This window comes from Saimiri boliviensis, chromosome 3 (genome assembly GCF_048565385.1).
Source record: "Saimiri boliviensis isolate mSaiBol1 chromosome 3, mSaiBol1.pri, whole genome shotgun sequence".
Classification (NCBI taxonomy): Eukaryota; Metazoa; Chordata; class Mammalia; order Primates; family Cebidae; genus Saimiri; species Saimiri boliviensis.
The window spans coordinates 49,853,037-49,871,824 of record NC_133451.1 but is presented as its reverse complement, the minus strand read 5'-3'; the positions used below and the strand labels follow the sequence as shown (position 1 = coordinate 49,871,824).

Here is an 18,788-nt window from a genome sequence, read left to right as displayed (position 1 = left end):
TTTTGTACATGCTTTTCCTTGGTGGGGGACGGAGGAGGAGGTGGGAGATTGGAGATGGGACAAGTTCAGCTTCCCCATATGGTGGGAAGTAGCGTCTTTACTTTTGGAAAACCCGCCAAAACCAAACTCTGGCTTTCTCAGCCTCAGCTAAGACTGGAAAGTTAAATTAAGGGTCACAATTGCTAGCTAGATGGTGTTAAATGTCACTGACCTGAAGCCAAGGATTTAAATAGTAGGCTTCCTGTGTGGTTGAATTCCAACCCTGTTCTAAAGTTCAAATTATTTGTTTCCCATGGCAACTTCCTGAAACTTAAGTCAGTGTTTCTGAAAACTGGCCGATCAGAACAGCACGTGCAGCCTCTGCGAAACAATACCTTTATGGTCTCAAGTTTCAAACTCTTTCTTTTTTGGGTAAAGGGTGGAAGAAGGAGGCTGATGTCTGGGCATTCTTCTGATCGTTTTCAGGTTCACAGATTCAAAAAATATATAGACTGGGATTTGCTGAAGCTTTCACCAGGCACGAAGAAGAAGAAGAAGGAAAAAAAACCTCTGCAAATCCAGTCTTTTTGCTGATCGTTGTATTTTCCATTGGGTAATATAGATGAGAAGTCATGTTCAACACAGGTTTATGGCCCTACATGGAGAACTTTTAGGACTTTAGTTTTGTGGTTTCTAATCCCATTATTTCAGAGGGCAGTTAATTGTTTTTAATACCATGGATTGGGGAACCTATTCAGTACAGTTAAAAACTCTGACTTCCTGGACAACACTACTTTTACTTTGTTCTCTATGCTCAACTAAATTTAATTCACTAAAGCTATTACCATACTTTATAGAGAAACATGTTATTTAATATAAATGTCAAAAACTGTCAAACTTGTCACCTATGTAGTAAGGATTTTTTAAAATTGTGCTTTCTCTGGAGGGAAATCATGTTACATATTACACATTTAGCATTACTGATAACAGTAGTAGTATTATAAATGTAGATTACAATACGAAAATGAGTTGTCAGCCTTCTAAATGACCCAAATCTATTAAACAAGGTTGGTTAATTATTATTCTTGATTTCTTTAACACTAAAAAAAAAAAAAAAAAAAAAAAAAGTAAAATGTATAGTACCAGTACCTTTCAGGGTTCAAAAGTGGTTTTTCATGCACTTCACAAAAAAAGTTCAACAGCAGCTGATACCAGGTTTCAAAAGGGAAGTACATGGATGGATTGAGTGGTCTCTTCAGAAGTCCAAAGAAGATAGTTAATACAATCTACTAACACAGCCTTGGTTAGAGTTATTTACATAATTACAATGCTGAAGTTCTGTCGCAGAATAAATTGTGTCCATTGGACTCTCATCAATGCCCTTGAAACACAAAGTTCACCTTCTGTGGCCTATTATTCCCTTGTTCATCTATCTCCTAATTTCACACGCCACTGAGATGCTACTGAGGCATTACAAGAGGCAACGCTGAAAAAGTTCCTTTCAAAATATCCCATTTATTCACACGTAGAAGGCTCCCTGAGGCCCTTGGCTGGGAACTTCTCTTTAAACATCAACCAAGTCCTCCTCTCAACCTTTGCATTGCAATAAAGTGGTTTTCTGAATGGGATCCAGAGGTGGCCCCGGAAGTGAAAGAACCCCTCGAATCGTCAGTTACAGGAAGCTGTCTTCCACCAGGTCTGAAGAGTCTATGCCGATGTCGTCCATCATGTCGATGTCTTCAATGGTCTCGTCCTCTCTCTTGATGAAGGTGGAACTGCTGGAACCCGTCTCAATGGCACTCTCTTCAGAGGTCTGCGAGCTGGAGGACGGAGAGAAGAGCAAAGGTTACAAAGCTTCTCCTGCACAGAACTAGAACTAGAGTGTGGCCCCCCTCCCCCAGAGACAAAGGAAAGCCTTCGGCATTCAAAATCGGGCTGCAGAGTATGGCAGGATTCTGCCCCGGCCTGACAGGCTGTGCTAGGCCACATGGAAAACCAAGGTCCACCTGCCATTTTACACTTCAGCTTTCCTGCTTTTCTGCCGGGCCTTTCATCAGAGTTGCTGACCAGCTGCAACAATGTCTATTTTCCCTACTCAGTCCTAGTGGCAGAGAAAATAAGCAATGCCTGATCCAAAGACCCAGGAAGGCAGAGCAGAGGGGTGCGGTGAGCTGCAAGCTGTAGTCAGGCCTGTCAGGTGGTCTCCCGGAAGCCTCCTGAGATCCAAACTGTGTTCTTAGGCTCTCCTGCCACTTGCCTGGAATGGCCTCTTCCACTCTCTCTTGACAGCCAATGCCCCCCACATCTTGAAGGCCTCCTTATGTACTAGGGCAGTGGTTGAAAGGGGAGTTCTGGAGTCAAAAGGTCTTAGGTCTGGAATGGTCCCGTCACTTCCTAGCTGCGTGATGTCACTTACTTAACTTCAACTTCAACTGAGAAAGTTCATTTTCTGATGTGTCTAATTCTGCAGCTCAGCCTGCTGTCGCCCTAGGAAACTTCTGGGCACCTGTCTCATCATGTTATTTATTTCAATGTGACTTTCTAACTTTACTTAGAAGCAGAACCCTTTTACAACTGAAATAGTGCTGCAGTGAACATACACATGCATGTATCCTTATAATGGAATGATTTCTATTCCTTTGGATATATACCCCATAATGGGATTGAAGGGTCAGACAGCATTTCTGCCTCTAGGTCTTTGAGGCATTGCCACACTGTCTTCCACAACAGTTGAACTAATTTACACTCCAACCAACATTGTAAAAGCGTTCCTTTTTCTCCACAACCTCAACCAGTATCTGTGTTTTTTGACTTTTAAATAACAGCCATTCTGACAGGTGGGAGATGGTATCTCAGATCTTGTCCTTCTTTATTGATGCATAGCATTCTGTGGTGTATATATACTACATTTTCTTTATCCAGTCTACTGTCAATGAGCATTTAGGTTGATCTCATGTCTTTGTTATTGTGAATAGTGCTGCACTGAGCATATGTGTGCATGTTTTTATGGTAGAACGATTTATATTCCTTTGGTTATATACTCAATAATGGGATTGCTGGGTGGAATGGTAATTCTGCTTTAAGTGCTTTGAGAAATCACCACACTGCTTTCCACAGTAGCTGAACTAATTTGCACTCCAACAAGCAGTATATGAGTGTTCCCTTTTCTCCGCAACCTCATCAGCACCTGTTATTTTTTGACTTTTTAATAGTAACCATTCTGACTGGTGTGAGATAGTATCTCAATGTGGTTCTGATTTGCATTTCTCTAATGATCAGTGATGTTGACCATTTCTTCATGTTTGTTGGCTGCATGGATGTCTTCTTTTGAAAAGTGTCTGCTCACGTCCTCTGCCCACTTTTTAATGGAGTATGATAATATTTGAGGTAATTTGAATTTTAACTGGCTATCTGATGCCTTAACAATCTATTGTCCCTGTTTTGGGTGAGATAATGGCATTGTAGTTATTTTTAATAACCTTTTTAAATAATGTTATTATTCTTTAAAATGGAGCCCTTAACTTTAAGAGACACACACTGGAATACTTATGGACAAAATGATACGGTGCCTAGGATTTGCTTCCAAACAATCCAGAGGAGGCTGAGGAGACAGACTGGCCATGCATGCATCCAGGCTGGCAGACTGCATAGTTGTTGAACCTGGGTGATGGATACCAAACAGCTCACTATACTATGTGAATTGTACACATGTTAGAAACGTTCCATAATACCAAATTTAAAAGAAAGAAGAAATAAATCAGCCAGGGAGCAGTTGGCCACCACCCCCAGGATTCCAATTTGTTGTTTTGGGTGAGGCTTGTATATCAGCAGTTTTTAAATCTCTGCAGGTGATTCCAATTCACAGGTAGGGTGTAGCATCAAAGGACCCAGTCCTGCCTCTCTCCACTTTTTCTCTAGTTCAATGACTATTTAAGACAGGAAAAGCGCATAGGATCTCAATAATCACAGCTCTGTATCAATTTGATCGATTACCTAAGAACTTAGCTCAAAGATTTTCCACCAGTGAAGCACGTCCCCCTCCTCACAACTCACACACCCCTCCCCCAGCCCCAGGGGGAACATATCAGAATTATCTGGGAAGCATTTTCAAAACCACACAGATGTCCTGGGGATTCTGCAACTTGCTCCTGAGTACAGATTCACCACCCAGGAGTGCATCATTATCGGGTGCAATGGGTCCTCTCCTTTAGGGCCTGTTGGGGAGGGGAAAGGCGAGACCCCGAGGCTGCCCCCACTGCTACCTGTGTCTGTTCCTCTTGCCCAGGTCCTCCTCCTCGGGGACAGGGTCGATGTCAGGCAGAGGAATGATGTAGCCACTGTCAGCGCTCAGCCTCTGCTCATCCAGGCCACCCTCCCAGTCCTTCAGCTTGTCTTCCTCGTTTTTGTAGGTGACACCAACGTACGCGTTGTCTGAGTCCACACGCATGCGTGCCACGGCAGGATGGTCACTCTTCAGGAAGTCCAGGTGAATTTTTTCGTAACTCTATAAACAGTCATTGAACATATGGAATCAAGTGTTAATGACCAAACCTCAAAACTGAATAGAGACACTCAGAACTTAACTATTATTTAATGCTGCATGTTTCCAAACTACCTGGAAGATGTGGGACTTAGCTGAAGGAAAGTCATGTCAGAGAAATAGGACATGAAGAAGGGGCGACCAATGGTAAAGAGCTTCTGCTAGTGTCCTAAGACACCAACAGCCCCACTGGCTGGGCGCGGTGGCTCACACTTGTAATCCCAGCACTCTGGGAGGCTGAGGCGGGTGGATCATGAGGTCAGGAGTTTGACACCAGCCTGATCAACATGATGAAACCTGCCTCTACTAAAAAAAAAAAAATATATATATATATATACAAAAAAATTAGCCAGGTGTGGTGGTGCGTACCTGTAATCCCAGCTACTCAGGAGGCTGAGGCAAGAGAATTGCTTGAACCCAGGAGGTGGAAGTTGCAGTGAGCCAAGATCCCGTCACTGCACTTCAGCCTGGGTGACAGAGTGAGACTCTGTCTCAAAAAGAAAAAAGAAGATACCAACAGCCCCTTCTCTAAGTCAGTAGCTACAAACCATGTCCCCTCCCCATCCCTACCCAGGACCAGCAAGAACCCTTCTGGTCCCCATCACATCACCTCTCCAGAGCTTGGATGGGTCCCAGAGAGGCAGTGAGGACTTCCATTGGGTGGATAATACCTAAAGCCTTCATGATTGTTAAACATTGAAGAGGTCTAACATTGGATGTGAAAAGACCCTATTTTCAACAACAGTTTCAATCTCTTCCCACCAACACATTTCCACCAATCAGAGCATCTTTGACCAACCAATGGTTAATTTCCTCACTGCCTCCTCACCTGTGAAAGTTGCAGTGAGTGGGCAGTGAGATAATTAATAGACAGAAGTATTGAACTTCCAATTCAGCACACAATCTCTTAATGCCTCCTTGAGAAGAAGGAAGAGACATGATAAGTATAAAACGTCTACACAGGGACTAATCTGAGTCTCAGAAACTGAGGTTATGTCTGAGTTTTCCTCTCAATGCCTCAGCAGAAAGTTGCTCCATTCATTTACATATCCTGCTTGGTTCCATGAAATTACATTTGTTCCTTTGAACAATAATTCCTATTCCACAGAAAACCAGCTGTAGCCACAGATAACAGCTGAGGTTGTTGCTTCCAGTCAGCTGGTAAAAGCTAATTTCGCATGGATTTAAGCGTATTCAAATTAGCGATTTAATGGCCATGGATGCCCTGAGACTCCGAACTGCACACTAGCTTCTGATACTCAAACATCTGGATAATACAGTGCTTACAGGTGCTGCACATTTAAGATGAAAGGAGAGCCCCAGGCAAAGGGAGGGTTTCATTCATCATTGCTACTAGGGTTCTGTGGAGCACCGCCATGAAGCCCAACCACTGGATCACACAATCTTTTGCCTCTTTTGAAAATATTCCTCCAGAACTGCCAAACCGCACTGCCTACTGGCATAACTTCCAGCTTTATCCAGACCTTTGAACCCACCGTAATAGATCCAGACACACCTTTTTATATTGTCCAGGCAGCAGATTCTCTACAATCTCACTCAGGTGGTAAAAGGAGGGTCTCTTTTCCGGCTCACTGTTCCAGCATTTCACCATGATCTCATAGCTGGAGGGGCACAGAACTCAAGAGTGGGCACAGGGGGAAGTCTCAGGGCACCTCCCGCCCCCTAGCCCCACAGAGTATAACCACAGGCCCCCGGGATGGGAAGAGAGCTCACACTTCACTGGTAGCGTGGTCAGGCTTGGCCATCCGGTATCCACTCTTGATCTTATTGTAGAAAGTAGAATCCACCATCATGCCAGGGTAAGGGGTGCCACCTAAAAGCCAAACAATAAAACACGAGGACTAATAAATGCTCAGTGCATTTATTTACTTATCACTTGGCATGATTGAGCACTGTTAGAAAACCTTTCACATCCTAGAGCCTTGAAGCACTAATTTTTTCAAGAAAATTCAGTGTCGTCATCTCCTGGACTTCACAGACCAGCTCAAATCTTAAATTTAACTAGGACTTCAGGTTGGTCAAGTCCAAGTACCATCACAAAAATTCCACATCTTTAGAAACAAGCATTCAAGGGTTTTTCAATGTGTTTGACTATTGGATCAACACAAACAAAATAGAAAAGCAAGGAGAAATTCTGATTCATTAAAACCCAGAGAGACTTTTTATCAGGTATGCTCAAATAGCTAAAGCAAAAGTCAAAGCGAGGGCCTGAAACATTGATATAATTCTCTACTTTTGAGGGAACACGAGATTCCATTAAGCCACTGCCGGGTGGTGCATTGTGATCATGCACAGAGGGAGAACCAGGATGAAAAAGGAGACGGGGCAGGAAGACACACTTTCCTGTCACATCCTGATCACAGACAAATTCATGAAACATTTCACACTTTCAAAGCCAAGGCCAGGTCAAGTTCGGTTCCCTCTCTGAAGCCTTCCCACACTATTCCGGGACTCCTTTCTCTTTACTCAAGACTCGAATTACAATTTTAAATCAGCACCACACTGTTTATCCCTAAATGCGTAAGTCTCATCTCCCCAGATGAACCATCCAGAGGTCAGGGTTGTGGCTCATCCTTCTCTTAGGGACCTCACCTGGGCAGCCCAGGGCACCTGGATTGTTCAGCACCTGGGGACTGGCCAATGACAACCAAGAATGTAAGACCTGTCCTCCACATACCCATTTTCACCTGAGCATCAATCACCACTAGGTGAGGGAGGGCCCACTCTCCACAGGTGAATCCATGTGACCCAAAGCCCAAAATGAAAAAGTAGCTGGGACGTGAATGTCACTGGGGCCACTTCCAGTGGGAGGAAGTCACTCTGGCATAGCCCAGTGGAGAGGAGGCAGAGGCCGGGAGTCAGACACAACTCCCATCAAAGACCCCATCTCCATCTGCATGGGCCCATCTCAAACACAATAAGGCACAACGTGTGGTGTGAGAGGGCTGCAGCGTCCTGGGCTCACATCTGGTTATCTTAACACCATCTATATCCTGAAGCTTGAAAGAACACGTTTCCCTTCCAGGGGTGTTTCAGAACAGTCCAAACAAACAGAGATGTCAGGCCCATACCAAGGGAAAAGATCTCCCAGAGCAGAATGCCGTAAGACCAGACGTCACTCAGTGTGGTGTAGAGGTTGTCAAAGATGCTCTCAGGAGCCATCCACTTCACAGGCAGAAAGGTCTGCAAAGAGGGAGGAAGAGAGTTAAACCCACATCTACTCACTGATGATCTAGAGCAGTGGAAATGGAAAAGAGTTCACCCTGGACTATTAGTAACTAACTTGTGCTAATTATCCTGTCCTATGGGAGTGTCTCTTATATGTGTTTTGTTCATTGCTGAACTCTCGGTGCCTGGCATGTAGTAGGTGCTCAACAAATACTGGATAAATTATGAATGGTCAATATTGCCTTTTATGCCCTCCAAAGGAATAATATCCAAAAACATTAATCCTGAATTTTCACTCAAGAAGTGTAAGCCCTGAATGGGTTTCCTATTTTTAGGTATTCCTGCAAACAAAATTAAGAACAGATCCAGTGATGTATGAGCTGGTTACAGCTTTTGAGCTCTAATAAATAAATAGTAATTTTCCACCACTACAGAGAGCCGGATGTTCAGTTGACATTTGTAGGCTCTTTTGTGAAGCTGGTCCAACCTTCAGTATTTACACTGAAGATTGGACCAGCTTCACAAAAGAGCCTACAAATGGCTACTTTATAAACTGAAACAGATATATAAAGTAGCCACATACCACCCTTCAATCCTCTATGATTTCTGAGGAAATAAGAGATTCATACAAGTGGGAAATTAGCTCCACCAAAGTCTAGTGATTTGTTCCAAGTGTTTAAAGTTGTGTAGGAAGAGCCCCCCAGCTACAAGTCACAGCCACATGAGTACATGAATCACAGCCAACATGGACACAGGCCCATGTCTTTCCCTGGGTGGAAGCAGCAGTTGCAGTGAGCTATCTCACATCCAGTGCAGCGAGGTGATTTGGAATTGTACCTACAGGCAGCAGATGTCTCCCAAGCTGTGTCATCTGCTGAGAAGCGGAAGGCACGGGGAGAATGGCTCAAGAAAACAATAAAATGACTATCTTTAAGGAAACTCTGCCTCCAAGATACGTAAACGCAAAGGGTTTTAACATTTTAGGGATCACAGATGCCTTTCGAAAATGTGATAAAAGCTTAAAATCTAGAGACACCGTCCTTGGGAATGCATGCTCGTCCATGCATACATGCAACTGACATATTGATAGCTAACACTTGCCAGGTGCAGTGGCTCACACCTATTACCCCAGTATTTTGGGAGGCTGAGGCGAGTGGTTCACTTGAGGCCAGGAGTTCGAGACCAGCCTGAGCAACATGGCAAAACCCTGTCTCTACTAAAAATACAAAAATTAGCTGAGTATGGTGGGGCATGCCTGTAATCCCAGCTACTCGGGAGGCTGAGGCAGGAGAATCACTTCAACCTGGGAGGTGGAAGTTTGCAGTGAGCCAAGATTGCACCACTGCACTCCAGTCTGGGTAAGAGTGAGACTATGTCCAAAACAACAGAAAATAAATAAATAAATAAAATAGCTAACAGTTATTGAGTGCTGTTCCTATATGCCAGACACTGTCCTAAGCACTTCACACGAATTCACTGATGTAATCCCCACAACAACTCAACAAATAGCCACTATTATCACTTCCTACTACAGTCAGGGAGACCGAGGGGCAGAACAGTCGAGTATCTAGCCCCGAATCCAAATCAAGTAAGGGGTGGAGCTGGCACTCACACTGGGCAATCTGCTGCCACGGCTGTGTACTGACCCTTTGTAGTCTACTGATGTTTTTTAAAACAGGCACTGAATGTCTAGAAGCAACACCTGACTTCAGAGATTAAAATGAAGGAGGGTGCGCATGCCCAGTGAGGGAAGAGAGGACGTACGCTGCCTTTTGACACGTAGTTCGAGTCATGCATGATGTCTCTGGCCAGGCCAAAGTCACAGATCTTCACGATTTTTCCTTGTGCCAGGAGGACATTACGAGCAGCCAGATCCCGGTGGACACACTGCATGGAAAAGGAGGAAATGACTCCGGGTCAAGCCATCCGTGGCTGGACAGCATCACCCCTGCATGGTGGCACTTGGAGTTGCCTGCCTGGACATAAAGGACTGGACTTCCCCCCGGTTCTCACTCCACCCACTGCCAACAGAGAGAAAGCTCTAGAGAAGAATAGACGCTTGATGATGTTGGACTCCCTGCCCTGCGTAGGGAATGAAGGAGAGAGACAGGTAAGTGAGAGGCCCCTGTATTTAATGGCCTTTCCGAGATCTATCTCCTAGCATCTCCTTCCACACTCCGCTCACTCTGAACTCTGTGGCTCGGCCTAAAAATGTCTCTTTTCCTTGAACGTACATTTTTTGAGGCCAAAAACTCCATTCCTCGGGCAACTTGATAGGTGAAGCTCAACAAATCCAACAGAGTAAGGCCTTCTGAGTTATCATCTGAAAGGAGGTTTTTGACTTCTGAGTCTACAAAAAAGAAATTAAATGTATTGGTACTGGTAGGCAGCAAGAAATCACCAGGTTGCAGAGGCTTGCCCTAAGAACATATCCAAAAATATTTTCTTAATTTTCTTGTAGAATGTTTGGACTCCACAGGTATCACTATGCCAAAGTTCTATCTTAGAAAAGAGATATATAGGCCAGGCATGGTGGCTCATCCCTGTAATCCCAGCATTTTGGGAGGCCGAGGCAGGCAGGTTGCCTGAGGTCAGGAGTTTGAGATGAGTCTGGCCAACATGGTGAAACCTTGTCTCTACTAAAAATACAAAAAATTAGATGAGCGTGGTGGCTTGCACTTGTAATCCCAGCTACCTGGGAGGCTGAGACAGGGGAACTGCTTGAACCAGGGAGCTGGAGGTTGTAGTAAGCTGAGATCACACCATGGCACTCCAACTTGGGTGACAGAGCAAGACTGTCTCGAAAAGAAAAGAGATATATACACACAACCATGTATCTGGTTAAAAAATTATATGCATGCACACACACACACACACACACACACACACACACACACACACAGTGATATAGTTTGGATATATGTCCCCACCCAAATATCATGTTGAATTGTAATCTTCAGTATTGGAGGTGGGGCCTGGTGGGAGGTGACTAGATCATGGGGTTGAATTTCTCAAGAATGATTTAGCACCATCTACTTGGTGCTATCCTTGCAAAATCTGTCTATTTAAAACTGTGTGGCACCTCTCTCTCTCTCTCTCTTTCTCTCTCTCTCTTTCTCTCTCACTTGCTCCTGCTCTGGCCATATGATGTGCCTGCTCTCCCTTTACCTTCCACCATGATTGGAAGCTTCCTGAGGTCTCCCCAGAAGCAGATGCCTGCAGAGCCTGATAGCCTGCAGAACTGTGCATCAATGAACACTCATTTCTTCAAAAACTACCCAGTCTCAGGCATTTATAGCAATGCAAAAACAGCCTAATAGAGAAAATTGGTATCAAGAAATGGGGCATTGCTATAAAGATAACAGGGTAACAGGCAGAGCTCAGAAGAGTTTGGAGGGCTCACAAGAAGATAGAAAGATGAAGGAAAGTTTGGAACTTCTTAGAGACTGGACAAATGGTTGTGACCAAAATGCTGATAGTTATATGGACAATGAAATCCAGGCTGCCAAGGTCTCAGATGAAAATGAAGAATTTACTGGGAACTGGAATAAAGGTCACCCTTGTTAAGCCTCAGCAAAGAACTTGGCTGCACTATGTCCATGTTCTAGGAATATGTGGAAGTTTGAACTTCAGAGTGATGACATAGGGTATCTGGTGGAAGAAATTTCTAAGCAGCTAAGGGTTTAAGATATGGCCTGGCTGCTTCCAATAGCCTACACTCAGGTGCAGAAGCAAAGAAATGACTTGAAGTTGAAATTTATCTTTAAAAGAGAAGGTCACACATGTAATCCCAGCACTTTGGGAGGCTGAGGTGGGAGGAGTGCTTGAGTCAGGAGTTTGAACTAGTCTGGACAACATAGCAAGATTCCACCTCTTAAAAAAAATAGTAAAAGGAAGCAGAGGATAGAAGGTTGGAAAATGTGCAGCTTGGCCATGTGACAGAGAAAGAAAAAGCTTTTGGGGGAGAGAATTAAAGAGGACTGCTGAGCAACCACTTGCTAGAGAAATCTGCATAACTAAAAAGGAAGCAAAGGCTGACTGCCAAGACAATGGGGAAAAGGCCTTGAAGCCATTTTGGAGATTTTCATGGCAGCCCCTCCCATCACAGGTCAAGAGGCCTCGGAGGGAAGAATGGTTTCACGGGCCAGGCCGAGGGCCCACTGCCCTGTGTAGCCTCAAGACACTGCTCCCTGCATCCCTGCGACTCCAGCCCTAGCCGTGGTTCAAAGGAGCCCAGGTGCAGCTTGGGTTGCTGCTTCAGCCAGCGACAGCCTTGGCAGCTTCCACGTGGTGTTAAGTCTGTGGGTGCACAGAATGCAAGAGTTGAGGCTTGAGAGCCTCTGCCTAGATTTCAGATGATGTATATAAAAACCAGGGTGTCCAGGCAGCAGCATGCTGCAGGAGTAGAGCCCTCACAGAGAACCTCTAGGAAGGCAGTGCAGAGGGGAAATGTGGGGTTGGAGGCCCCACACAAAGTCTCCACTGGGGCACTGCCTAGTGGAGCTATGAGGGAAGGGTCACCATCCCCCATGAATGATAGATCTGCCATCAGCTTGCACTCTGCACCTGGAAAAACCACAGGCACTCAACACCAGCCCCTGAGAGCAGCTGCAGGGGCTAAACCCTGCAAAGCCACAGGGAATACTGCCCGTCCCTAGAGTTCCACCCCTTGCACTGGATATGGGATATGGAGTCAATGGAGATTATTTAGAGCTTTAAGCCCTGCTGTGTTCTGGGTTCTGCACTTGTTTGGGGCTTGTAGCCCCAATTTATCCCTTTGGGAATAGGAGTGCCTATAACCCCATTGTATCTTGGAAGTAAATAACTTGTTTTTTATTTTACAGGCTCACAGGTGGAACGGACTTGCCTAGTGTCAGATAAGACTTTGGACTTTAGGCCGGGCGCGGTGGCTCAAGCCTGTAATCCCAGCACTTTGGGAGGCTGGGGCAGGTGGATCACGAGGTCAAGAGATTGAGACCATCCTGGTCAACATGGTGAAACCCCGTCTTTACTAAAAATACAAAAAATTAGCTGGGCGTGGTGGCACGTGCCTGTAATCCCAGCTACTCGGGAGGCTGAGGCAGGAGAATTGCCTGAACCCAGGAGGCGGAGGTTGCGGTGAGCCGAGATCGCGCCATTGCACTCCAGCCTGGGTAACAAGAGCGAAACTCTGTCTCAGAAAAAAAAAAAAAAAAACGACTTCAGACTTTGAGTTCATGCCGGAATGAGTTAAGATTTGAGGGGACTATTGAGGAGGGATGATTATATTTTGAAATGTGAGAAGGGCATGAGATGTGGGAGGGTTCAGGGCCAATGTAATATGGTTTGAATATGTGTCTCTGCCCAAATCTCATGTTGAATTGTAATCTCCAGTATTGGAGGTGGGGACTGATGGGAGGTGATTGGATTGTGGGGACAGATTTCTTATGAATGATTTAGCACCATCCTTTTGGTGCTGTCCTGGCAATAGTAAGTGACTTCTTGTAAAATCTGGCTGTCTAAAAGTGTGTGACACCTCTCTCTTTTTCTCTCTCTTGCGTGCTCTTACTCTGGTCATGTGATGTGCTTGTACCCCTTTGCCTTCTGCCATGATTGGAAGTTTCATGAAGCCTCCCCAGAAGCTGAGCAGATCTACCAGCACCATGATTCCTGTAAAGCCTGCAGAACCATGAGCTAACTAAACCCCTTTCCCTTACAAATTACGCAGTCTCAAGTGTTTCTTTATAACAATGCAAGAACAGCCTAAACTACACACAAACATACACGCACACATAAAACACACAAACAGCCACAAAGAGCAATGTCACACACAATTTTTTTGTTTGCCTCCTAAATTTTTTTTTTCAACCGTAGTTAGCAAATCTTCTCAGTCACCTTTAAAATACACATACACATACATACACACATTAAAAATCTCCCATGATGAACATATATGGAGCACACATACAAGCTACGTGAAAAAGTAGCTTCTGGGAATTGCCTTATTTTCCTTTAAAAGCCACCTTCTTAGTCCTTTGCTTATAGTTTGTTAATAAAATCAACCGCCAATCACATGCGATAGCATCTAAGAGATCAGTGCCAATATGACTTTGCTTTGAGTTTCTTTGTTTGTAACTTGTTCACTTTCCCCAGTTAATCCCATCTGGAAGGGTCCCAGCGTTTTCGAGGAAGAAGGCAATTTAATCCACAAGTTCTCAATTCTTTTTGAAAAATGTTCAGGCAAGTGAAGAGTAGCTCCAGCCATTCACATTTTTTTCAGCTAGCCACAGAAGGCCAGAAAGCAGTGGTCTGCCTGCCAACAGGGCTTGGGCCTGAGGATGACTCAGGGTTCCTCTGACATCTCACGCCAAGTCCACCAGCCCAGGCTCGGAAGCAATGTAAACTATTTTTAACAATATGGGAGGGGAGAGGAAGCACTGGTTCCGATAACTCTCACTGGCTAATCTTTTAAAAGCGCTTGGAAGTTCACCCATTTGGCAATGAAAGGTGAATGGAACTTGGAACTGCAGAAATGGAAAATATTGTTGTGTACTGAGCTTTGCAAAACAAGCACATTCTGTTTTAAATGGATTGTACCTTTCACTGAAGAACCCTGAAAACATTCAGAGCACAACAATAATTTCCAAAACAATGTCCAGGGCAGCTCAACACTTTTTTGCATTGACTAATGGGAGGGCTCACACCCGAAAAGACAAGCTCACAGGACAAGCCGATGTCAGACTTCCAGCTCCAAGCCCGTGACAAGTCCAGGGCTCTGGAGGGGCCACCCTGAGCAGATGAGAAGTGGTCCATCTGGTCTAGGCATCAGCTAGACTCCCTGGAGTTTATAAATCAATTTCACCATGCCACATACTCGTGTGCTTGAAAAACAATTAGACCTACCTTCCGAGAACATTCAACAGAAACACTTAGCCAGAAAATACAACTGCAAATTATCTCTCTACTTTCATCACAAATTGAATGTTAGGAAAAGAAAAAGCAAGGGTTACTTCTAAAACTTTTAAGGGAAAAAACCAGCATGAGGAACCAACATAAAACTGCCAACTCGTAATTCTGCCAAGTGAGGGCATTGGAAAAACAAATCAAGCACCATATTTTCGTTAAAAAAGAAAAAGACATGTTAGCAACAAAAAAGGAAATTCATTATATCAGAATAAATAATTGTTTAAAAAATGTTTACCGCAGATACCAGGAAAATTCTTTAAAACTATTACATTTAAAGTTTACAAAATTTGTTACATTGTCTGCTTTTATTCTTTTCAATTTACAGGCCACGAACCTGGAAACATGTCACAGAACTGGTTGTGCAGACCTGCATTTAGAGACCACGTGGGCTGCCAGGTTCACTTATCATCCCTCTACACTTTCTCGTGAATACTTTAAGCATCAAATTAAACCACTGGACAGTACCAACACCCAGAGGGAGTATAGTCACTTTTACCTAACATGGATTTCTTCTTATATGAGGCTGGACGATCATAGAGTGATCTCTGGATGTCGGAATATTTAGAAACTTCTTTCCTTTCCAGCATGGGGACATACTGTGTAGTATCAGCTTGCTTCATATCCATGTAGTCACCATTGTTTTCAAAAGACAAAATAACATAGCTGTAAACACAGAAAGAGAAATCTTACCCAGGGTGCCCTTCTGAAGTGGTCATTCCACTTGCAGTAGATAATGATTTGGGGGGATCTACAATGTGCCGGGCACTGAGGTAGGCAGGGGAGCTAACTAGGTAAAAGCAAAACCAATTCACACCCTTCACCTGAGGTGATCTAGTCAAGGAGATGACCATTAATCACATAATCACACAAATACATGGATCACAGCAATCCCACTACTGGGTATCTACCCAGAGGAAAGGAAGTCATTATATGAAAGATACTTGCACACATGTGTTTATAGCAGCACAATTCGCAATTGCAAAAATGTGGAGCCAACCCCAAATGCCCATCAATCAAGGAGTGGACAAAGAAACAATGGGGTATGTGTATATATATGATGGAATACGACTCAGTCAAAATAAGTTATGAATTAAGAGCATTCACAGCAACCTGGATGGGATTAGACACTATTATTCTAAGTGAAGTAACTCAAGAATGGAAAACCAAACATCGTATATTCTGACTCCTAAGCGGGAGCTAAGCTATGAGGATGCAAAGGCATAAGAATGACACAATGGACTTGGGGACTCAGGGAAAAGGTCGAGGGGGTAGGGAGAAAAGACTACATATATGGTGAAATGTATATTACTCAAGTGATGGGTGCACCAAAATCTCACAAATCACCACTAAAGAATTTACTCATGTCATCAAATACCACCTGTTCCCCAAAAACCTAGGGAAATAAAAAATATTTTTAAAGAGGGGAAAAAAAAGAAATGTAAAAAAACAAAACAAAACAAATATACAGATCAACTCAAACTCAGATGTGCTGTGAAGGAAGAAAGGTTTCAATAGCCTGTAAGGAAAATGACTCCAACTGGGGATCAAGAAAGCACTTTTCAGAAGATGTAGAATGAATCCCATTGACAAAGATGGGAAAGACGAGGGGCGTATTTGTCATGGCACCTGGCACATACACAGGACTCCACAAATGTCAGCTGCCATGGTAACTATCACTCACTTGTTTTCAGAGCCAGTTCCCCGCACATCTTCGGCAGGAGCACGCACATCATGAAGAACTACACCTAGGACAGTGGGGCTGCACGCCCATGGACCTGTAAGTCCATTACACTTGAACTTTGAAGAATTCACTGCATTGAGTCTGCCATTATTCTTTCTCCGTTTTTCAACTTACAAGGCTTGGAACCTGGGCCACGTGGCCATGTGGCTTGGGCATACAATTCCTTCTACCCAATCAATGTAGCATCCATTTGGTGTCCACCAAGTTATTTATTATGAAGTGAATTCATTGTACTTTCTGATCTTATAGAACTTCCTATCTACAGAGCTCTTTACAGCCACTTTTAAGTTTCTACATTGGGGATCACTATCATGGGTGTCATTTATAGGTTCAGGTTCAGCAAGGACCTTGAGCTTCGAGATCCACAGAGAGTTCTCACAAGGTTCCAGAACTCAAGCGTCCCTGGCCAGAGCTCATTTGATAGGTCCTAAGCGGATCACATGTAAAGAGCAGAAGAGCTCCCAGAGTGATTCCATCCAACTCTCACTCCCATTCAAATCTATCAACAAGGCCTTCCCATGTGATATCCCAGTCCAAAACACCTGTTGACATCATGTATCTCTCTGCATGATCATGGAATGGCTGGGTAGGATGGTCTGACTCTAAATCTTGCCACCTTGGGCACTGAACCTGCAGACATGGAATCTATCAGGATATGGGTCTTTCCATGTTTGATGCCTGTAAGGTAATGATAGACAACAGCATCTCTCTTTGCACCCACCTCCGTGTGCTTTCATCAGCAGGGTTCAATCCAAAGATATCCAGCTCTTTCTTTGGCTTCTCTGGGTGGTGGCTCAGGAAGCTATCCCGATTCTTATGCAAATAGTTTACCAAATCTCCATAGAAGCAGTACTCTGTGATGATGTAGATGGGGCCTATGGAGACCAAAACCGTTAGGAGACTGGTATGAAAATGAAGAACAGAAAAGCCATGAATTGTCCTGCAGATCATATGGGGCAGAAAAAAACAAGACACCAAAAAAGTTTTTGTTTTTGTTTTTTAAAGCCATGGGCCGGGCACGGTGGCTCACACCTGTAATCCCAGCACTTTGGGAGGCCGAGGCAGGCAGATCACGAGGTCAGGAGATGGAGAGCATCCTGGCTAACACGGTGAAGCGCCTTCTCTAGCCTCTACTAAAAATACAAAAAATTAACCAGGCGCCTGTAGCGGCACATGCCTGTAGTCCCAGCTATTTGGGAGGCGGAGGCAGGAGAATCGCTGGAACCAGGAGGTGGAGGTTGTGGTGAGCCGAGATCATGGCACTACACTCCAGCAAGGGTGACAGAGTGAGATTCCGACTCAAAAAAAAAAAAAAAAAAAGCCATGAATGGCTATGACTGGACTGGCAACAGATGTTGCTCAGAAACAATGAGCTTCTATCAATTCAAGGGAACTGGTCAGCTCCATTCAAGGGACTTCTATTTCCTGGCACGTGCAGGGATGCAGAGTGGAGGATTTAAGCCTGATTGAACAGTTTTCGCAAACACACGTGTCCAGTGAAAGCCCTTACTCCAGGTCAGCGAGCCCACCTGACTTGGTGCAGGCTCCCAGCAAGTTTACAATGTTCAAATGTGGCCCCAGGTGAGTCATTATCTTCAGTTCAGACATGAGAGCTTGTTTTTCACTGGATCTGGCTGTGGCTGTTGAAGGAATAAATCACATATGAGTCCAGCTGGGCTACCAACTTCCCGTTCCCAGACTGAAAAAAAAGAACATGACTAATCCTGTGATTAGATATCATTCTATTAATCAAAAGTCTAAAAGAAGCAGATAGCTACTTGGCCTCAATGCTAATAACTAATTCCTAGCCTTTCTGGTAAAAAGAAGTCACTGGAAACAACAACTCTTAATTTTCCAACACATGGGCAAAGAGAGCAGTCTAACTAAATGTAATTGACAAAATTGTCTAAATACACATAAAACCTAGAGTCAGAAGAACCGGGACCTAGTCCTAAATGTCTTATTTACTAGCTGTATGATTTTGAGCAATTCCCTTAATATCACCATGCTCATAAAATCCCGAGAAAGGAGCACTTACGCTTTAACATCTTCACGGCAACCTTCATGACAGGCTGGGATCGGCTCAGTCCATAGGCTGTTCCTTCAACCACCTTCCCAAACGCTCCAGACCCCAACACCCGACCTGTGAGCAGGCAGAATCATTAACGCCCAAGAACTCCAGACGCCTCTTCAGCGTTCTGCAGGGAAGCCAGCTCTGCGGGTGGACAGCTGGGCGGGTGTCTCCCGTTTGGAGTAAGCATAATGACTCCTCCAAGTCACGGTGTCAAAAACAGAATTGAGCCCACAGGGAAGGAAATTAGCATAATTGCTTTTGCCAAATAACATTTGCAAAGGAAAGAAAACACAGAAGGGAGAAAGGAGGGTGCAGCCTTC

General features: G+C 44.3%; 1 protein-coding gene across 3 annotated transcripts in view; it reads right to left on the bottom strand.

The window, feature by feature from the left end:
• Positions 1-1,055: 1,055 nt before the first annotated feature.
• The window catches only part of PDGFRA (platelet derived growth factor receptor alpha), a 63,203-nt gene continuing 45,470 nt past the window's right edge, over positions 1,056-18,788 (bottom strand). For all 3 annotated transcript variants that reach the window (XM_010344157.3, XM_074396138.1, XM_010344156.3), the window contains exons 13-23: positions 18,433-18,537; positions 17,924-18,034; positions 17,116-17,269; positions 15,150-15,316; positions 9,943-10,058; positions 9,473-9,595; positions 7,612-7,723; positions 6,254-6,353; positions 6,036-6,141; positions 4,242-4,483; positions 1,056-1,799 (exon numbers count right to left, since the gene is read on the bottom strand). In XM_010344157.3, coding sequence (XP_010342459.1) covers positions 1,652-1,799; positions 4,242-4,483; positions 6,036-6,141; positions 6,254-6,353; positions 7,612-7,723; positions 9,473-9,595; positions 9,943-10,058; positions 15,150-15,316; positions 17,116-17,269; positions 17,924-18,034; positions 18,433-18,537 — 1,484 coding nt within the window. In that variant the 3' untranslated portion in view covers positions 1,056-1,651. The remainder of the gene's footprint in view (positions 1,800-4,241; positions 4,484-6,035; positions 6,142-6,253; positions 6,354-7,611; positions 7,724-9,472; positions 9,596-9,942; positions 10,059-15,149; positions 15,317-17,115; positions 17,270-17,923; positions 18,035-18,432; positions 18,538-18,788) is intronic.